The sequence below is a fragment of the Mizuhopecten yessoensis genome, unplaced genomic scaffold (genome assembly GCF_002113885.1).
Source record: "Mizuhopecten yessoensis strain PY_sf001 unplaced genomic scaffold, ASM211388v2 scaffold3627, whole genome shotgun sequence".
NCBI classification, from domain to species: Eukaryota; Metazoa; Mollusca; class Bivalvia; order Pectinida; family Pectinidae; genus Mizuhopecten; species Mizuhopecten yessoensis.
In genome coordinates this window covers 1,488,145-1,509,092 of record NW_018405139.1, presented here as the reverse complement: position 1 = coordinate 1,509,092, position 20,948 = coordinate 1,488,145, and the positions used below count along the sequence as shown (strand labels likewise).

At 40.8% G+C, this 20,948-nt stretch overlaps 1 protein-coding gene across 2 annotated transcripts in view; it reads left to right on the top strand.

Annotated features, from left to right (window-relative positions):
* The window catches only part of LOC110447863 (nuclear hormone receptor E75-like), a 37,839-nt gene that overhangs the window by 2,537 nt on the left and 14,354 nt on the right, over positions 1-20,948 (top strand). Inside the window, exon 1 of one of the 2 annotated variants that reach the window (XM_021493817.1) lies at positions 12,270-12,792. The exons of the other annotated variant lie outside the window; for it this stretch is intronic. Coding sequence (XP_021349492.1) covers positions 12,720-12,792 — 73 coding nt within the window. The 5' untranslated portion in view covers positions 12,270-12,719. Of the gene's footprint in view, positions 1-12,269; positions 12,793-20,948 lie in introns of those variants that run through there. 2 annotated transcript variants of the gene reach the window in all.

The window sequence follows — 20,948 nt, the reverse complement described above, 5'->3', positions numbered from 1 at the left end:
GGGGTTTCCTGAAGCCCAAAAAACCCCTCTGGATCCGCCACTGTGCATGGGTATTAATACTCGGGGTCATGTATTCACCGACTGCCTGGGAACAGGTACAGCCCTGGACCTATTGTCAACTGAAATAGATACGTCTTCGTGATATATGATTCTCGGGAGTTAACGAGTTTGAGAGGGCCAGGATTTTTCTTTTATCATACCCATGGGACAAATACTTATACCCGGTCCAACTTGGTCAATATACTTTGCCGAGTGCATTGGGTATGGTATCTCGGCAATCTTGTCTCGAACTGCATGTGATCACAGGGCCATGTCCGATTGCTGTTTAACTGCATAAATACACGTCTGCTTCACTACCGTGAACTTCTCGTCCGCTTCACTACCGAATAGTTTGGTAATCCAGCAGGCGAAGAAATGATAGGAAAAGGAATAGAAGGGATATAGTATGTAATGAAGGGATTGAAAGGGATGGTAGGAGCGGGAGAGAGAGAAAGAGAGAGAGAAGAAGCCGTCTATCATAAATGTACTAATTTTTAATTCTAATTTTTGAGAGCCGGGTAAATCATCGTCTTTGGGACAACTATATAAAAAAATGAAAATAAGATTTGGACGAACATTTTAAATATGGATTATGCCCTAAGTATAACATATACATGTATATGAACATATCCCTCACACATATCGCATACTGCTGTTGTTATATTAGCTAAAAGGGGATTATTGGACTTTGTAAGACAAATAGGCTGATTGTAGCTTGGCTTAATGTTACATAATTAATACAAAATTTCGTGAGAGTAACCCAATACATAAAAATATTCCTGTTGTCACGACAAGCGATCGGGTATTGTCACATTGATAAAGGAAAACGCGTCGAAATCGGGTTTAGAATTTGGAAACAAACATACCCAATGGGATGGTTCGTGTGTTATTCTACCATGTCAGCGATGTAACGACACTTTTCATTGGTTTATAATGTATTATGGGAAAAGAGATGCACGTGCATGTTCTATTTTCCAACAAACAATGCACGTACAACGCTCCTAAAATGTCTCCATCGCACTGCAAAAGTATACAAGTAATTATGTAAGTTTGTGTGTATGGTTTTGGAACAGTCGTGCGTTTTTAATATCTAATCGTGTCCAACTGCCAATATGCATCCAACAACATGTTTGATAGTCCGAATTATTCTGACGTTTTATCGACTTTTTTCATATCGGTCGACAGAATAATTCGGACTACATGTTTGAATGCAGCCAGACGTAAACATTCCATCCACATCGTTCTTTGGTGAAAAATAAACGAGGTATCACAAGGCAAGAGCTATCTAAATAAGCTCACTATCAAGGTCACCGTTAATTATATATGCATTGAGATGGATCATAAACAAACCTGTTACAGTCTGACGATGTGAAATATATGTCGTAAATGTTTATGTTTCATATTAAGGGTGGAAAATACATTTTATGACTCGCATTTTTCAATTTAACATATTGTATTGACTTAACTGAACAGTTGTCGAAAGGATTGAGTAGAAGCCTATGACAACCCTCTCCTGGTGATACCAGAACAAGTATCACATTAAACAAATTACTCCTCATACGTTTCGAGGGTTCATGCTTGGTGTATCAATATATTCAAAAATGGCAAATCGTAGACATTTTGGGGAACAGATGTGATTTATAACTTAGTATTTACATTTCCGTTATGATTAAAAACTGAAAGCCACGCCTACAGCGTTTGAATATAAAAAGGTATAGTCGATGTAACAGCTGAAAAGACTTGTTATGGTACAGTAGGTGAACATGTACATTATATAAACCACAGTTACTTTAGATTTGTTACAGCTATATTTGGACCTAAACTAAGGTGATCGGGGTAATTTTACACGTATAAGGGGTTTAGATAAATTTTCGTTAAGAACAATGCTACCCTCAATGATACGAAAAGGGAAGAAAGCCAACGAAGTTGAAAAATCGACCCCACCAAACTTTCTTTAACGAAGGTTGATCTAAACCCTTTAAAACGTGTACAATTATTCTGAACACTTTACTTTAGGTCTAAATATAGCTGTAACAAATTAGCAGGTCCCTGTCGTACAAACTATACTGAATGCTAATGCTATACAGTATGTAATGCTACCATTGGGAAAGATACAAGTAATTTATCTGATTATCTTTATTGCATTGTATTTATGGTTCTTCGGGTCAACGTGACCACATTGACATTAGAGACATCCACATGTACATTAAGAGGTTAGGTTGAACAAAATATGTTCCCTCAGTTATAGCATTTGGACGAAATGATATTATAATTGATTTGTTGATAAAGGAAATGGGTTAGAGAATCCTCTTTGAAGAACACTCAAAACTCGATATAGCACTATATGTACGTGTAAGTGAGTGCACTTGGTAAGTTTATAAATTATGCAATGTAGTTGTAGAATGTGCAAAATTCACCACAGATAAATCCAAATAGTAAACCTAAATACATGTATCCTTCGACAATAACTCGGTTGACTGCCAGGTATGAATGCGGTGTCATTTGTCTTTTAAGTCTAGACAGACATTTTAAAATACATTGTACACCAACGTAACTGGATAGCGTTCAAGCTGTCTGATCTGGCTATAAAACTTGCAGAAAATCGAGCTTAATACATAGGTTAACATGCTCATGCCGGAGGATTGCGTCAAATAACCACTTACGAAAACAATACCTGGACGCAGAAAACATGTCACAGTACATTGCACTATTATCATCTTGACATATGGACTCTAGCTAGAATACATATATTTAGACTTTCCATCAAAAAGAACAGAAAGAATGGGACTCTAAACGAAAGAACTAGACAGAAATATTAAAGGTTTGCTTAATTGTTTGTTCCCATACCAGCCAAGTTCATATGAGGTCATTTTCCAACGAGGTTGGTGTACGTGTGATGGAGATAGAGTATGTTGGTGTATGTGTGATGGAGATAGAGTATATTGGTGTTTGTGTGATGGAGATAGAGTATGTTGGTGTACGTGTGATGGAGATAGAGTATGTTGGTGTATGTGGGATGGAGATAGAGTATGTTGGTGTATGTGTGATGGAGATCGAGTATGTTGGTGTATGTGTGATGGAGATAGATTATGTTGGTGTACGTGTGATGGAGATAGACTATGTTGGTGTATGTGTGATGTTGGTGTATGTGTGGTGGAGATAGAGTATGTTGGTGTATGTGTGATGTAGATAGAGTATGTTGGTGTACGTGTGATGGAGATATAGTATGTTGGGGTATGTGTGATGGAGATAGAGGATGTTGGGGTATGTGTGATGGAGATAGAGGATGTTGGGGTACGTGTGATGGAGATAGAGTATGTTGGTGTATGGGTGATGGAGATAGAGTATGTTGGTGTATGCGTGATGGAGATAGAGTATGTTGGTGTATGGGTGATGGAGATAGAGTATGTTGGTGTACGTGTGATGGATATAGAGTATGTTGGTGTATGTGTGATGGAGATAGAGTATGTTGGTTTATGTGTGATGGAGATAGAGTATGTTGGTGTATTGGCCTCCTTGCAATACCGCTAATCTGATGCCGCCTTCAGAGTGCTACCTCACTGAAATAGCATGCCGAAGGCACCCAGCAGAAGAGTATCCCACCCTGTAACATCATATTGAACCACCAAAAGGAAAATGTGGGAACATGTAAGAAAGCAAATGAAACATATATTCCAAGGGTTGCAATGTGACAAATGTAAGTCTTTTCTTAGTTAAAGACACAGAACTTAAGAATAAAACACCCTTAATACTGCGCATGCAGCCCCCCATGCGCGCGTAAAACATTGGGCTTTTCATACAATGTGTTTTATTAGCAAAGGCTGTTGCACATATTTAACATATTCACTCTCCGAGATAACATTCTGTTGGCATGAGCGCTGGAGCAGTATTACTCTGACAGAACAGGTGTGACTTTATGCAAGGACATACGTTTATATGTCTGACTGTATACATAGGGTTATCACGTAGATATACACGGTTGACCCACGAACAGTGTAACACATACTACCCGGAGAATATTAAACTCATTGCCATGGCTAGAACCGCTTTCGGGTACGACAGACATTCTGTAGGTATGTATTCAAACTATCCTCCAACTTTTCCGCTAATTAGATTACCACTTTTCCAATAGCGCAGTAATATATTTTGTGAAATCTACGTAGAAACTGGTGACCACATTTCTAAGCGCCCTCACATGATCGGTAGAACATGTTATCTTAGTATATTCATGTATCAAACGTCTAGATTTCTAAAAGCTTTATTGTGACCTAAACTTCCAATTGGAGAGGAGAACAAGGTTCATTGATTGATGAACTTTACACAATCCTTGGCTATACAACGTAATAGCAAGCATTCATAAAAGTATACATATGCAAGCGATTAAAAGGGAATGTGCTTTTGCTGATGATGAATTGGAAGCCATTTATTTGAAATAAAAATAAATATGTATTTATTCATGAATGTACCTTTATGTCGGTTCATTTGCATTTTTTTTTTATTTTGAACAAGGACATTACACTTAGGTGAAAGGTCGTGCCTCGTTTTGAATTTCAAAAAATAACTCTGTGCAATTATGTGTCATTATGTGCAAACGCTCGTGCAATAATAATGTTGCGATGTCAAAATTATCGCTGTATGAAATTACCCTGTCACATTGAACTTTAGCATTAACAGGTCGGTAATAGCGAAGTAAATGTATTCCGAAGGTAGACATAGACTAGGTCACCATTAGGCGTGCTCCGCTAATACGCTGAAACAAATATCTTGGTTACTTAGACTAAATATGGAGATTGTGAGATATCCTTAACACTAACCGAAACTTTGTCACATTTAACCAGCCATTAATGTTGTTTGTTGTTCAAGAAATGTCTCTTTTTTTGGGTGAATCGCTGTCATCGTTGCATATGAAATTTCCATAAGATGATTCTAAAACCATTGTAACGATAATATCCCACGCCTCGTTGACTGGCGCAATGATTCCTTATTTCGGAAATTCTCGGTTATCAGAAGGTAAGCGATATAAGGTCGCAAATAAAAGATAGGCCTTCGAAAATAACATAATGATGTAGCTTCATTTGAAATATTTTTGCTGATCTATTTATAACTTCCAGATAAGTTCTACTAGCAACTGGCGTTCCGTAAACGTGCGAAACCGGAAAAAGCTTTGGGTATAAAAAAAACAACATAAACAAATCTTTCTAATCATTGGAATCAAGCGGAACGAAAAATGTTTATAAGCAAACCACACCATCAAGGGTGTGTCATGTTTGACCCTTAAATAAAAAATCAAATAGAAGCGCTACGAAAGTAAGAGTTCAATGTCCGATACAGAACAGAACCCAGGTGTCCACAGTGTCTTTACGTTAGGCCCATGTTACTATTAATTCGTTTTCCTCAAATCTACCTGAATCTGATATGGGTATGGTGTTGATTTGAATAGTCTGTTTTGTATTGAATTCTGAGTCTAAAGCACCTTTTAGCGTGACCCTTTGTCATATGTTAAACAATAAGAAAAATAAAAGTTCATTGACCTTTATATATGTTGTTTCGTTGGCACGTTTTCATGCTCAAAACGCACATTCGAGACTCTTGAGTTCAAATTTTGACAGTTATATCATAATCTTTACACTAGCCAATTTCTATTACATTCTAGAAAAGTATGGAGTAATATGTTCATGTGAAATACCAGGTCATTTTAAAACCCGACCGCTGACTCATATTTCATTTAACAACGAAGGCATGTATTTATTCTTTGATCATTGCAAAATCAATGAAAATATTAGACAGATAAACTTGTGGATATATTTCTGAATACGTCATGTGGTCAGTCAATATTTCAAATAATCTCTTATGATTGATTACAACAATTAAAACTACATGACGAGTTGTAACCATTTACCTTTGATTACCGGTACGATGTACTATGTGGAGAAGTTGACACACCGAATCGATGTCGTATTCATATCATAATTACACTCTGTGTGCTTCGCCCAAGAGACGAACATGTTAGCTATGTTTGCGTAACACGTGTGACCTCATCACATTGAGTATTAATACAATGTCGGACCGCATTTCGTAATACAAACGGTGTTCGCTTACATCCGCGGTGAAGCCACCCTCCGAGTATTATTGACTCATATTTTGAAAATGGAACTACATTTTCTTGTCCTTCCGTTACTAGGACCGCCAACGAAAGTTTCCCTTTTCCCCGCGGAAACACGCTGTTCTCTCTACTGCGTTGCTCCCATGTATAAATTCGTGCTTGTATCGATAAATTACAACATTCAAACTGTAAATATAATGGGTTTGATTTAACGCAATTCATTGATTATCTTTCGAAACCTAATGTTGCTAGGAGCTCACTAAGGTTGAAATTAATTCCTTTCCATCAATGACACCCATTATGACGTCACAATGAAGATAAAAGGTATATGCAATAGAAATGACGTCAAACTTGATGACGTTGAGAAGACTTGACGACTGTCCGAGAAAAACGTGCTTTTCGCAATGTTCACACTCCTGCCTCGTACTGTGATACAGAAAATGTAAATCAAACATCTAAAGTTTCCATTTCATACGAGATTTATGAAAGTCCTGCCATTTTTTTTTTAAATACCCAATCAATATTGCATGTAATTGGAATCGGCAGACACCCATTTAAAATTGAATTTCAATAGCAATTTCAATATGAACATGTTTCATGGAAGAATGGGTAAATATTGCTTGCGCTTATCAACATTATGTATAGTTGGCGTCTGTTGCTCCTTTCAACAAAATCATTCGGAAACCTACTCGGACTTTTCCGTCATACATTAGCATAACGTGATTTTCCGAAGTTGTTTGGTGGAAAGACCAGGGTGCTTTTTCGATTGCTGATAGCGCCACTTGAATAGACATTGATCGTAACCATGTGGTTGGTCCTCCTGGCATTAACACAAAGGTCAACAAAATCCCCGACACTAACAAGTACATAGAGGAGCAATTTGTATTTCAATTACAGTGTGTAGAGTGCTGTGTTACCCTTATGTCTGATTCTATTGTTTAATGAATGGTTCGGTCGTTATTATTTTTTACTTGAATCTAAGTTCGTATAAGTTATACAGATATCACGATGTGTTATTTTGGTAGACCGAACCGGACAAACGCGCGTGATACGGCTGGTACTAAATACCACCAAGACATTGTTTATGTTGTACTTTAAATATAGCTGCCTTGATTATTTAATTACGCATTTATTGAAAGTTTCTCAGAGCAATCTCAACGCGTTTAAAGGCAGTTTTAAAGATATTACGAAGTCAGTCGTTTATGCTGAAGGTCTTCCAGACATCTCCCCTTACATCAAAGGGACCGCGTCCAACAATTTAGATACATATCAGTGTAGGAAGAAAGAACATTCCTTTTCACAATACAAACATGTATTATGTTGAAGGCATGTTGCATTGGTAACTTGAAAGCTCATTCTGATCCGACAGTTGGGGGTCGGACAAAAGTCCCAAAATGTTTTTTAAGAAGTAAGAAATCTCTATATTGATAATTTCGCCATTATTTGAACAGCACCTCATAGACAAAATAACTAGATCTGAGTTAAGCGGTCGATGCTTTTCTTATTTCGATCTGAACAATTCTTATTTCGATCTGTACAATTCTTATTTCGATCTGTACAATTCTTATTTCGATCTGTACAATTCTTATTTTGATGTGCACGGGGATTAGTGGCGATATCCCCTACATAACTCTTTGTTAGACAACAATGAGCGTTATATATATGTGTTAATCTGGCTCGTATCTCTGCACCTGTTTGCACTCGGCGCACTCACCAAATTCTAATACTTAGATGCTTCGTCAATGGTACGTATTATGTTTTCAAATTCGACCTTTGGGAAGCAAGTGTTTAGCTCGGTCTGTGTTACAAAATGCAAAAAAAATAAAGTTAAACAGCGCTGTTTATTTAGTGTTGGTTCCACGTCCTTTCAAAGCTAATATTGTAGTGACGGTGTCCACTGATGATAGGCCCGCATCAGAGCAGTTTTCAAGTGTTGTCATAGTGAAATATTACCAGAATATGTTGCCTTACGCTGTCACGAACAGGCCGACAGCGGATGATCTAGGTGAGCAAAAAATAAGATGAAAACAGGGGAAGAATCGCAGCTGCCTCAGAACATGTATTAAGCCTCTTCTGTGTTTCTAAGGTAAAAACAAACGAAGAATCTTGGCTGCCTCAGAACATTTATTTAGTCTCTTCCGTGAGACTCTCCCGTGTTACTAAGATGAAAACACAGAGGAAGAATCTTAGCTGCCTCAAAACATTATTTAGTATCTTCCGTGTTACTAAGATAAAAACAAAGAGGAAGAATCTTGATTCTGCAAGTGATCCCATGTTAACCGCGCGCGTCCTGCAATCTGACAATGAGATACACCGAACAGGTCGATAGCGGCAGGAAGTGTTATCTCGGCTAGTCACGTGTTATCTGTCCCTTAGGCAGTGGTACAGTCTGTACTTGTTGTAATAAATTGATAAACCCTGCAACCTTCATCGACCTGATATAATATGCAGGTCATATCTTTACTGTGGCGATAAATGGGGTAATACGATGACTTGGGAATCACTGAGATTAAATAAGTGTCATGCCGCACTCTAGCAAAATCAGCTGATGGTTGGATTTTTTCCCCCTCATGCCTTGAGCATTTCTTCGACAATATACCATCCCTTCAAGTTTAAGGAAGAAAAAAAATATTTGACCTCCTCTAGCCGATTGCATGAACATAAATGGTGACTAAGATGGAACCCTATGCAGAACTTGGACGGATTTTCATTGTCCTGATGACGAAAAGAGACAAGTATTGGGTTACTGCCCTCTCGCAATGCTTTGAACCTCTCCTTTTTTTGCGTAACGTTACCTGATCGGGAGTCGTGCCATCTTGTAAGAATAACCTAATTTCAGCAAGATGGTACTTAACTGGTGACACTGATAAGAAAACCTAGTACATGTAGTTGGATTTAATGGATTTGTTTTCCTAGATCCTCGTCAAATTGAAGAAATATAGCTGGCTTCGTGCAGTATTATAGACTTGCAGTGGGGTTATAGAGAGGTCTGAGGAGGTCTTTTACAAATTCACACTGTACACGTTTTATTGCTATATGTATAATAATAATGACTTGGTTTGTAAAATGATACTTATTTTCATTTTTTTAATTCATTTTGGCAAACTGTTTATTGCCAAGTTGCGATCACACGCGTGCGTTTTACGTTCGTCCCTTTAGAACAAAGGTGGTAGACTCTACTTGTGGATTTCTTAGTCTCGAGGTTTGCCTTTACCTTTTTTTTTATTATATTTATCTCTTTTATGTAGTGGTAGTGCAGTTCATTCTATACACACTTTACTCATTGTTACTTTGTAATTAGCCCGTACTCGTCTTATTTCACACAATCAATAAGTAATCAAGGGATATAACGCCCCTACCCGTGTGTTTCAACGGTAGTGTGGACCGATTGGGATCTTTGCCCCTTCGGCCCTTATCATCAACAATGAGTTATAGAAGGACGAAACAGCTGTATGGGGCAGTGTATTTATGTATTACCAAGCTTTATAAGTGAAGTCGCCTGTGTATATTTTACGATCGTCTTTGTTAAGTACTGTACCATACACAGGTGACAAACTACTGTACCGTACACAGGTGACAAAGTACTGTACCATACACAGGTGAAAAAGTACTGTACCATACACAGGTGACAAAGTACTGTACCATACACAGGAGATAAAGTACTGTACCATACACAGGTGACAAAGTACTTTACCATACACAGGTGACAAACTACTGTACCGTACACAGGGGACAAAGTACTGTACCATACACAGGTGACAAACTACTGTCCCGTACACAGGTGACAAAGTACTGTACCATACACAGGAGATAAAGTACTGTACCATACACAGGTGACAAAGTAATGTACCATACACAGGAGACAAAGTAATGTACCATACACAGGTGACAAAGAACTGTACCATACACAGGTGACAAAGTACTTTACCATACACAGGTGACAAACTACTGTACCGTACACAGGGGACAAAGTACTGTACCATACACAGGTGACAAAGTAATGTACAATACACAGGTGACAAAGTACTGTACCATACACAGTTGACAAAGTACTGGACCATACACAGGTGACAAAGTACTGTACCATACACAGGTGATAAAGTACTGTACCATACACAGGTGACAGAGAACATATGTCCTGATGCACAAATTAATTAACACATGTCGATATAATAAAAATCAATACGTTGATCTGAGGGAAAGATACCTTTATCAAGTTCTACACAAAAATCTATAGAATTCGATAAAAATCAACAACAAGGTTTCAATTATATCCATCATGAAATAAAAGAATCAAGAATCATCAACATACAGCATCAACCACTTCTGTAAAGACACCTGTGGCATAAGTTGATGTCTCACTTATCCATACCGATATCTCTAGTCCAGATTATAATTGACATGTAAATATTCATACAAACCGACACCTGTGGGGTACTTAATTAATCCTTGTAGAAATTTATCAATATGAAAAATTATAATACATACATATGTATTCATGATAAATAGCAAATTTAAAGTGGTCGATAATCATTGGTAAATATGTATGTATTATATACTTTTATAATAGTAGTAACGTGACACAACATAAAATAACAAAAATCTCAATGTAAATATCCAATTTCAGTCAAAGCGACAACCAAGATATTCCGAGTTGCCGTTTTTAAATTGTCGCAAACATAAACTGTTTGTATATTAATATGTTAACAAATTCATGAAATTAATACCAGCATCAATCTTAGAATCACAAATTTAACATTGAACGTAATAACAAAAACATACAATGTTACTGCATAAACGCTAAAACAACGCTGCGCAAGATCAACGCACTATACAGTATGTAAAACAACACAGAGCCAAATCAATGCTACGCAAATTTTGTTAAATCAAAAAATCATAATCAATGCTTTATTTCTAAGGTTGAAAAACAAAACGCGAAATCAATGCTGTATTCCAAATGTTAAAAAACAACGTGCGAAATCGGTGTTGTATTCCATTGGTTAAACAACAAAGCGCGAAATCAATGCTGTATTCCATTGGTTTAACAACAAAGCACGAAATCAATGCTGTATTCCATTGGTTAAACAACAAAGCGCGAAATCAATGCTGTCTTCCAAAGGTTAAACAACAAAGCGCGAAATCAATGCTGTCTTCTAAAGGTTAAAAAACAAAGCGCGAAATAAATGCTGTATTCCAAAGTTAAAAAAACTAAGTGCGAAATCAATGCTGTATTCCAAAGGTAAAAAAAAACAAAGTGCGAAATCAATGCTGTCTTCTAAAGGTTAAAAAACAAAGCGCGAAATAAATGCTGTATTCCAAAGTTAAAAAAACTAAGTGCGAAATAAATGCTGTATTCCAAAGGTTAAAAAACAAAGCGCGAAATCAATGCTGTGTTCCAAAGATTAAACAACAAAGCGCGAAATCAATGCTATAATATACTACGTAAAATAAAAAACATAAATATCAAAAAACACTGCGCGATATACAAAAAATACGCAACGTGTGCAAAATAAAAAAGGGCAAAAACATTCTGTATACACTGTATACTTTCATGTAAAATGACATCGCACGAAATTTATGTAAGATTCAGTTTGTAAAGTATGAAAGCGCGAAACCATCGCTGTATGCATTGCATTATAAACTGCACGAAATAATTGCTGTGTGCATTATAGAAAATATCACTTGTTCGAAATCAACGACGAAATACAGTGTGTAAAACAAAACAGCGTAAATGAAACTGCGAAAAAATAATGATACAGAAAGTATGCCAAACAGCTGTACAGCGTTAAGTCAATGCTGTATACGTTTGTATGAGAGACTGCACAAAATGTACATGTAGTATATAACAACATAGCAATCAATCAATACCATAGACAGTATATACAATTCATAGGTTAGCACATCACGTGCCAAACTCGGACAGTATGTTTATATACACGTGATGTCGGTATGATCGGCTAGTTAATTAAAACAGGCTTACATAATGTTTAGTTAGTTGAAGACAATACTATTAGTTAATCAATAAGGCCGACAGGTTTATCATTGAGTCGACCATTTTAGTGCAAGTACGTACACCTTTGGTGCAGTTAAATTCTGGAAACATCGATAGAGATGACTCATTTTGTGACACCGCAAATCCATTAAGGTCATAATTCAGAACATAATATCTATACATATGACAGAAAAAAATCATAGTGACGAAATGCTAACGAAACATTACGTATAGACTGATTGCCTGCACAGTGATATTTCGAAATCCAACCGTGACATGTTGCCGACATAGCTATTTTTGATTATGTGTCATCGTTCTCACACTGTCAACTAAGTACTGTCGGAGTAAACTCCAGATTCACAACACCGCGATTATCTGGCCTCCGATCACGTGAACATTTTTCACTCGTGTGGTTGTATCTTGTCTCAGCCTATCCAGTATTTGGTTCACTCTCATTCACACGCTTCGTAGTAAATGTGTTTAGTTAAAAATCTAGTATATGTGAGCGACAGCGTATTCATTAAATAGAATATCTTTGGTTATTATATATCCGGAACTTGACGATTGATTGGAATTAGAAACGAAATGCTGGACCAATTTTCCGGATCTGACATGTACACTAACAGCATGGAAATGTCAGATTTCGGCGACCTGTTGGGTATGTAAAACAAAATACTAAACATGTGTGTACTAAATCAAATATTTTTTTGTTTTAGTACAAACACACGAATGGTGCTTACTTTAGTTTTGTGTACATAGGCAAAAGCATTTCATGGCTAACTTTGTTATGTGGGGAGAGTTATCGCTTATACTTAAAATATAGCAGTTAAGAACAGTTAGAAATATCATGTACTGACTTCGTTATTAAGAGTGAGAATTGGAACTGTGCGATAGAAGTGTCAACACCAACTGAGAAAGACGTACAGCAAAATTAATAGTGCTCTTGATAGATATCTAAGACATTAACAAATATTCTTTTAATGAAACATAAACAGATGTTGATACTACTTTTTCTGCTTGCTGTATAGTTTCATGTTCAATACCAATGTTTAACTATGAATGGGGGACATATACTCTATCACCCTCTATATCAGTAAAACAAAATCCACTCAGCAACTCGATATATATTGCTGATGAATATAAATAGTACATCTTCGTGTGAAAGTTCTAATGATAAAAAGCTATTGTGATGAGGAAAAAGGGGGGTAAAAATGCAAAAATGTGATTAGATACCACATTTGCAATAGCAGTTTTTTCTTTCAACTAAAAATGACGATAAGGACAACAAACAATGAACTACAGCTGCGAAAATAAAATTATCAGAAAAAGAAACACAAGTTTCAAATCAGTATTGGGAATTGAAACACTACAGCGAGTGAGTTATCTACCTTGAAATTGTGTTGGCTACAATGTTGTATAAGTATACACATACTTAGAGCGGATGTTCCGATGTGCGTGTTGTTTCCACGAACAAAAATTATTCAACAAACATGGACAGTTGTCATTTTTACTAGTATATATATTAATTTAAATCTCGTTTTAATTCGAGTGGCAATGTTATATTTTTTCAACGCTGAGAAAAGTGATCACACCTTAAACGAGGTGGGCATACTTTTTTTTTCTCTTTTACTTATTATTCTCATTTTGATCCTGAGTTCTTCTATTGGGCGAGTTCAAATACCATTTTGTCCAATTGTACGGATAGTTTGATGATGATGATGATGATGATGATGAATATGGCCACTTTGTCATTTATATTGAGATTTCGAATTTTCATTAATTCTATGATTGTTCGACCAATACAAGAAAAGTCATGTCTCAACATAACGATTACTACACTGCTAAACAAAACAGCTTCGTCAGTTCAAATATTTACATATCGTAGATAGCACATAGTACATATATAGTTCTCCAAGTTTCTAAATCAAGAGTCTACACCAATGAAACAGCGTGTTATATATGTAGTGGTAATATTTCAGAGCGCATTTACTATTCTGTAAAGTTACCAAACTTGTCTGGATCATGGCTTGTTTGGCAATTGACCAATCAAACCATTACGCTTCTGTAAGAGGTATGACAACGCATACTATTTGCCTAAATCTAAGGTAAATGAGCTGCTGTCGGATTTGGATTTGCAAATAAAATTGTAGGTTGACATATCACATTCGTGTCTCTTAATAATTCGTGGCTCACGTGGTCTTACTACCGAGTTATTTGTTAAAAGGTGAGTCAGCTTAACAGGATAACAACAACGCAAGCTTTTGTAGGCTATGTTTCTGAGAAATATAGGATATACAATCAATTTCGTGTTTCTTGAAGAAAATATAATTATAATGACTTTGAATTCTAGAATATATAATAAAATTGTGCAGATCATATTAGAATTAAACACACTGAATGTAGTCAATTTGAATGAAAGCTAACCATGACTCTGTTTTTGAGGGGCAAGACAGTCGGTCTGACTGGTCTACTGTTTACGTTGAGATCGACCGTCTGCTGATCGTTCGGGTACAACCTTTTGTTAGGTACACGGATAGCAACGCTAACATGCTGGTTCACATAAAATAGCGTGTTCCAACCGCTGCACAGCCGGGGCCTTGACCCAAGTTAACCTGTCGGATAAGACCGAATGCAAACACAGTATAGGCCATAGCATTATTGTGATTAAGCCCTTACATAGACACTGACATATCACCTCACACAACGATTCTTCATTAAAGTAATAGCAAGACCGATTAAAACCGATTCTTAAACGATTTAACAAAATCAAGATATATGTCTTAGAGTCAGCTTTGTTCAGCGTGTGAAATTAATCCGATTTTTGCAATCAGATGAAGTCTGATTTCGTTAACAACTTAATATACATCAGAAGAAGTCCCTGTAATGGCCATCTGATCGGAACGATCAAATTCGTTAACACTGGTTCAATTAGCCAATTAGGATTTCTTTTAAAAACTTGATTGTGTTTTATTTATTAATAAAATGTAAAGCTATCTAAAACAGTTCTAAACTATTTACTCGATAAGAACCCCAGACATTTGTAGCATTAGTGTCTGTTTAACGCGAAAGTTAATGCCATTCAAAATGTAAATAATTGACGGTACTGTAAGGGTTAATTGTTTGCCGGATTCCAATTCTCACGGCAACTTTCATCGAAAGGTACAATCTGCAAAATAAGTAGGATTTTAATCCATCCTCACCATAGCACTATGTTTCATCTCAACAAGACATGAATCCCACGAAAAAAAGATCTCGCGAAATTGACTACTTTAGGAAATCTCCGAAGCTAACGACTGCGACTTTTACAATATGTCGAAATCGTTCTTACATTAGACACATGTACAGGTATACAGATATAGGTTGAAGGTGATACACATACTAAGTAGGTCGTGATGTTACTCTATCAGTGTACTCCCATGTACACGTTCAGGCTTGACATTTTTTGCTGTTATAATGCCTTCATAATAAAGGTATCATCTTACCGTTATGTCATTATCGTGTTCAACTCCAGTCAATCACACCTTGCAATGTAATCGAAAAAAAAGAAATTTTTATTTCAATATCATAGCTTGATCGTACGAAGCGATTTTGAGATTTCCTGCAGAAATGTGTTTTCTTTTGTGTCTTTCGCTTAACCATTTGATTCCGTTTGTCCTTATTGTATTAAAGTGAAGGTTCGAGGAAGAAAAGGCCTGAGGTATCCCATTGCATGGCGTAAGAGGTGATAAAAGAGCGGCTCCTCTGCAGATTCCGATGTTGTTTCTTCCATGTCTTCTTTTCATGGGGCATGGGAGAAACGTAGAATAGACAGTGTTATCCCACTGCATATTCATTGGAAAAAAACGAAAGAAGCATTAATTGCGGGGCCTCCTGCAGAATCGGGAGGTGTCTTCTATTTCTACTCTTCTAAGCTGATTTGCTGTCTTCTTTCCTATCGACCCTTTCTTTCCTGCAGTGTCTCCCCAGTCACCCGTCTTTATGTGACCCTGTCTGTTGTCTCCCTAGTCACCCGTGTTTATGTGACCCTGGATGTTGTCTCCCCAGTCACCCGTCTTTATGTGACGCTGACTGTTGTCTCCCCAGTCACCCGTCTTTATATGACCCTGGCTGTTGTCTCCCCAGTCACCCGTCTATATGTGACCCAGGGATGTCTCCCCAGCCACCCGTCTTTATGTTACCCTGACTGTTGTCTCCCCAGTCACCCGTGTTAATGTGACCCTGGGTGTTGTCTCCCCAGTCACCCGTCTATATGTGACCCAGGGATGTCTCCCCAGTCACCCGTCTTTATGTTACCCTGACTGTTGCCTCCCCAGTCACCCGTCTTTATGTGCCCCTGGGTTGTCTCCCCAGTCACCCGTCTTTATTCGACCCTGGCTGTTGCCTCCCCAGTCTTCCGTCTTTATGTGACCCTGGGTGTTGTCTCTCCAGTCACCCGTCTTTATGTGACCATGTGACCTTGTCCCCAGTCATCCAGTCTTTATTCGACCCTGACTGTTGTCTCCCCAGTCACCCGTGTTAATGTGACTCACCCGTGTTTATGTGACCCTGGGTGTTGTCTCCCCAGTCCCCCGTCTATATGTGGCCCAGGGATGTCTCCCCAGTCACCCGTCTTTATGTTACCCTGACTGTTGCCTCCCCAGTCACCCGTCTTTATGTGCCCCTGGGTTGTCTCCCCAGTCACCCGTCTTTATGTGACCTTGGGTGTTGTCTCCCCAGTCACCCGTCTTTATGTGACCCTGTCTGTTGTCTCCCTAGTCACCCGTGTTTATGTGACCCTGGATGTTGTCTCCCCAGTCCCCCGTGTTTATGTGACCCTGGGTGTTGTCTCCCCAGTCACCCGTCTATATGTGACCCAGGGATGTCTCCCCAGTCACCCGTCTTTATGTTACCCTGACTGTTGTCTCCCCAGTCACCCGTCTTTATGTGACCCTGGGTTGTCTCCCCAGTCACCCGTGTTTATGTGACCCTGGGTTGTCTCCCCAGTCACCCGTGTTTATGTGACCCTGGGTTGTCTCCCCAGTCACCCGTGTTTATGTGACCCTGGGTGTTGTCTCCCCAGTCCCCCGTCTATATGTGACCCAGGGATGTCTCCCCAGTCACCCGTCTTTATGTGACACTGGGTTGTCTCCCCAGTCACCCGTCTTTATTCGACCCTGACTGTTGCCTCCCCAGTCTTCCGTCTTTATGTGACCCTGGGTGTTATCTCTCCAGTCACCCGTCTTTATGTGACCCTGGGTGTTATCTCCCCAGTCACCCGTGTTTATGTGACCCTGGGTATTGTCTCCCCAGTCACCCGTGTTATGTGACCCTGGCTGTTGTCTCCCAACTCACCCGTCTTTATGTGACCCTGACTGTTGTCTCCCCAGGCACCCGTCTTTATGTGACCCTGGCTGTTGTCTCCCATCGCACCCGTCTTTATGTGACCCTGACTGTTGACTCCCCCGTCACCCATGTTATGTGACCCTGGCTGTTGTCTCCCCAGTCACCCGTCTTTATATGACCCTGGCTGTTGTCTCCCCAGTCACTCGTCTTTATGTGACCCTGGCTGTTGGCTCCCCAGTCACCCGTCTTTATGTGCCCCTGGCTGTTGTCTCCCCAGTCTCCCGTCTTTATGTGACCCTGGTTTTTGTCTCCCCCGTCACCCGTTTTATGTGACCCTGGCTGTTATCTCCCCAGTCACGGGTTTTCTCCCCAGTCATCCAGGCTTTATTCGACCCTGACTGTTGTCTCCCCAGACACCCGTCTTTATGTGACCCTGAATGTTGTCTCCCCAGTCACCCGCCGTTATGTGACCCTGGATGTTGTCTCTCCAGTCACCCGTCTTTATGTGACGCTGACTGTTGTCTCCCCAGTCACCCGTCTTTATGTGACCCTGGGTTTTCTCCCCAGTCATCCAGTCTTTATTCGACCCTGACTGTTGTCTCCCCAGTCACCCGTGTTAATGTGACCCTGGGTGTTGTCTCCCCAGTCACCCGTGTTTATGTGACCCTGGGTGTTGTCTCCCCATTCACCCGTCTTTATGTGAACCTGGCTGTTGTCTCCACAGGCACCCGTCTTTATGTGACCCTGGCTGTTGTCTCCCCAGGCACCCGTCTTTATGTGACCCTGGCTGTTGGCTCCACAGGCACCCGTCTTTATGTGACCCTGGCTGTTGTCTCCCCAGGCACCCGTGTTTATATGACCCTGACTGTTGTCTCCCCAGTCACCCGTGTTTTTGTGACCCTGGGTGTTGTCTCCCCAGTCACCCGACTTTATGTGACCCTGGCTGTTGTCTCCCCAGGCACCCGTCTTTATGTGACCCTGGCTGTTGTCTCCCCAGGCACCCGTCTTTATGTGACCCTGACTGTTGTCTCCCCAGGCACCCGTCTTTATGTGACCCTGGCTGTTGTCTCCCCAGGCACCCGTCTTTATGTGACCCTGGCTGTTGTCTCCCCAGGCACCCGTCTTTATGTGACCCTGACTGTTGTCTCCCCAGTCACCCGTCTTTATGTGACCCTGGCTGTTGTCTCCCCAGGCACCCGTCTTTATGTGACCCTGACTGTTGTCTCCCCAGTCACCCGTCTTTATGTGACCCTGGCTGTTGTCTCCCCAGTCACCCGTCTTTATGTGACCCTGGCTGTTGTCTCCCCAGTCACCCGTCTTTATGTGACCCTGGCTGTTGTCTCCCCAGTCACCCGTCTTTATGTGACCCTGGCTGTTGTCTCCCCAGTCACCCGTCTTTATGTGACCCTGGCTGTTGTCTCCCCAGTCACCCGTCTTTATGTGACCCTGGCTGTTGTCTCCCCAGTCACCCGTCTTTATGTGACCCTGGCTGTTGTCTCCCCAGTCACCCGTCTTTATGTGACCCTGGCTGTTGTCTCCCCAGTCACCCGTCTTTATGTGACCCTGGCTGTTGTCTCCCCAGTCACCCGTCTTTATGTGACCCTGGCTGTTGTCTCCCCAGTCACCCGTCTTTATGTGACCCTGGCTGTTGTCTCCCCAGTCACCCGTCTTTATGTGACCCTGGCTGTTGTCTCCCCAGTCACCCGTCTTTATGTGACCCTGGCTGTTGTCTCCCCAGTCACCCGTCTTTATGTGACCCTGGCTGTTGTCTCCCCAGTCACCCGTCTTTATGTGACCCTGGCTGTTGTCTCCCCAGTCACCCGTCTTTATGTGACCCTGGCTGTTGTCTCCCCAGTCACCCGTCTTTATGTGACCCTGGCTGTTGTCTCCCCAGTCACCCGTCTTTATGTGACCCTGGCTGTTGTCTCCCCAGTCACCCGTCTTTATGTGACCCTGACTGTTGTCTCCCCAGTCACCCGTCTTTATGTGACCCTGGCTGTTGTCTCCCCAGTCACCCGTCTTTATGTGACCCTGGGTGTTGTCTCCCCAGTCACCCGTCTTTATGTGACCCTGACTGTTGTCTCCCCAGTCACCCGTCTTTATGTGACCCTGGCTGTTGTCTCCCCAGTCACCCGTCTTTATGTGACCCTGGCTGTTGTCTCCCCAGTCACCCGTCTTTATGTGACCCTGGCTGTTGTCTCCCCAGTCACCCGTCTTTATGTGACCCTGGCTGTTGTCTCCCCAGTCACCCGTCTTTATGTGACCCTGACTGTTGTCTCCCCAGTCACCCGTCTTTATGTGACCCTGGCTGTTGTCTCCCCAGTCACCCGACTTTATGTGACCCTGGCTGTTGTCTCCCCAGTCACCCGTGTTTATGTGACCCTGGGTGTTGTCTCCCCAGTCACCCTTGTTATGTGACCCTGGGTGTTGTCTCCCCAGTCACCCGTGTTATTTGACCCTGGGTGTTGTCTCCCCAGTCACCCGTCTTTATGTGACACTTGCTGTTGTCTCCCCAGTCACCCGTCTTTATGTGACCCTGTCTGTTGTCTCCCCATTCACCCGTCTTTATGTGACCCCGGGTGTTGTCTCCCCAGTCACCCGTGTTTATGTGACCCTGGGTGTTGTCTCCCCAGTCACCCGTCTTTATGTGACCCTGACTGTTTTCTCCCCAGTCACCCGTCTTTATGTGACCCTGACTGTTTTCTCCCCAGTCACCCGTCTTTATGTGACCCTGCCTGTTGTCTCCCCAGTCACCCGTCTTTATGTGACACTTGCTGTTGTCTCCCCAGTCCCCCGTCTTTATGTGACCCTGGATGTTGTCTCTCCAGTCACCCGTCTTTATGTGACCATGTGACCTTGTCTGTTATCTCCCCAGTCACCCGTGTTTTTGTGACCATGTAACCCTGGCTGTTATCTCCCCAGTCACCCGTGTTTATGTGACCCTGGGTGGTGTCTCTATAGTCACCCGTGTTTATTTGACCCTGGGTGTTGTCTCCCCAGTCATACGTCTTTATAAGACCCTGGGTGTTGTCTCCCCAGTCACCCGTCTTTATGTGACCATGTGACCCTGGGTTGTCTCCCCACTCACCCGTCTTTATGTGACCCTGGCTGTTATCTCCCCAGTCACCGGTCTTTATGTGACCCTGGGTGTTGTCTCCCCAGTCACCCGTGTTTATGTGACCATGTGACACTGGCTGTTGCGATGACATTAAACCCCGTCCTTAGGTTTAAAGGCGTCAATCAAAACTGTTTTTCCTATCAGAATACGACAAAGACCAATATTAAAATATACAGAGTATGAAATCGTTAGAATGATAGAAATCCTGGCTGGCAATATGTTCCTGCAGACTGATGGCAAACCCAAGGTTGGACAAGCTATGCCCTTCTCATGGCTGGCTGACGAAGATGCAAGTTTCTGTGCCTGTAACCACCGCTTCCCCTTTTTTCTCTCATTGATAACGTGAACGGTGCCTGGTGGTTTTGTAACCACCG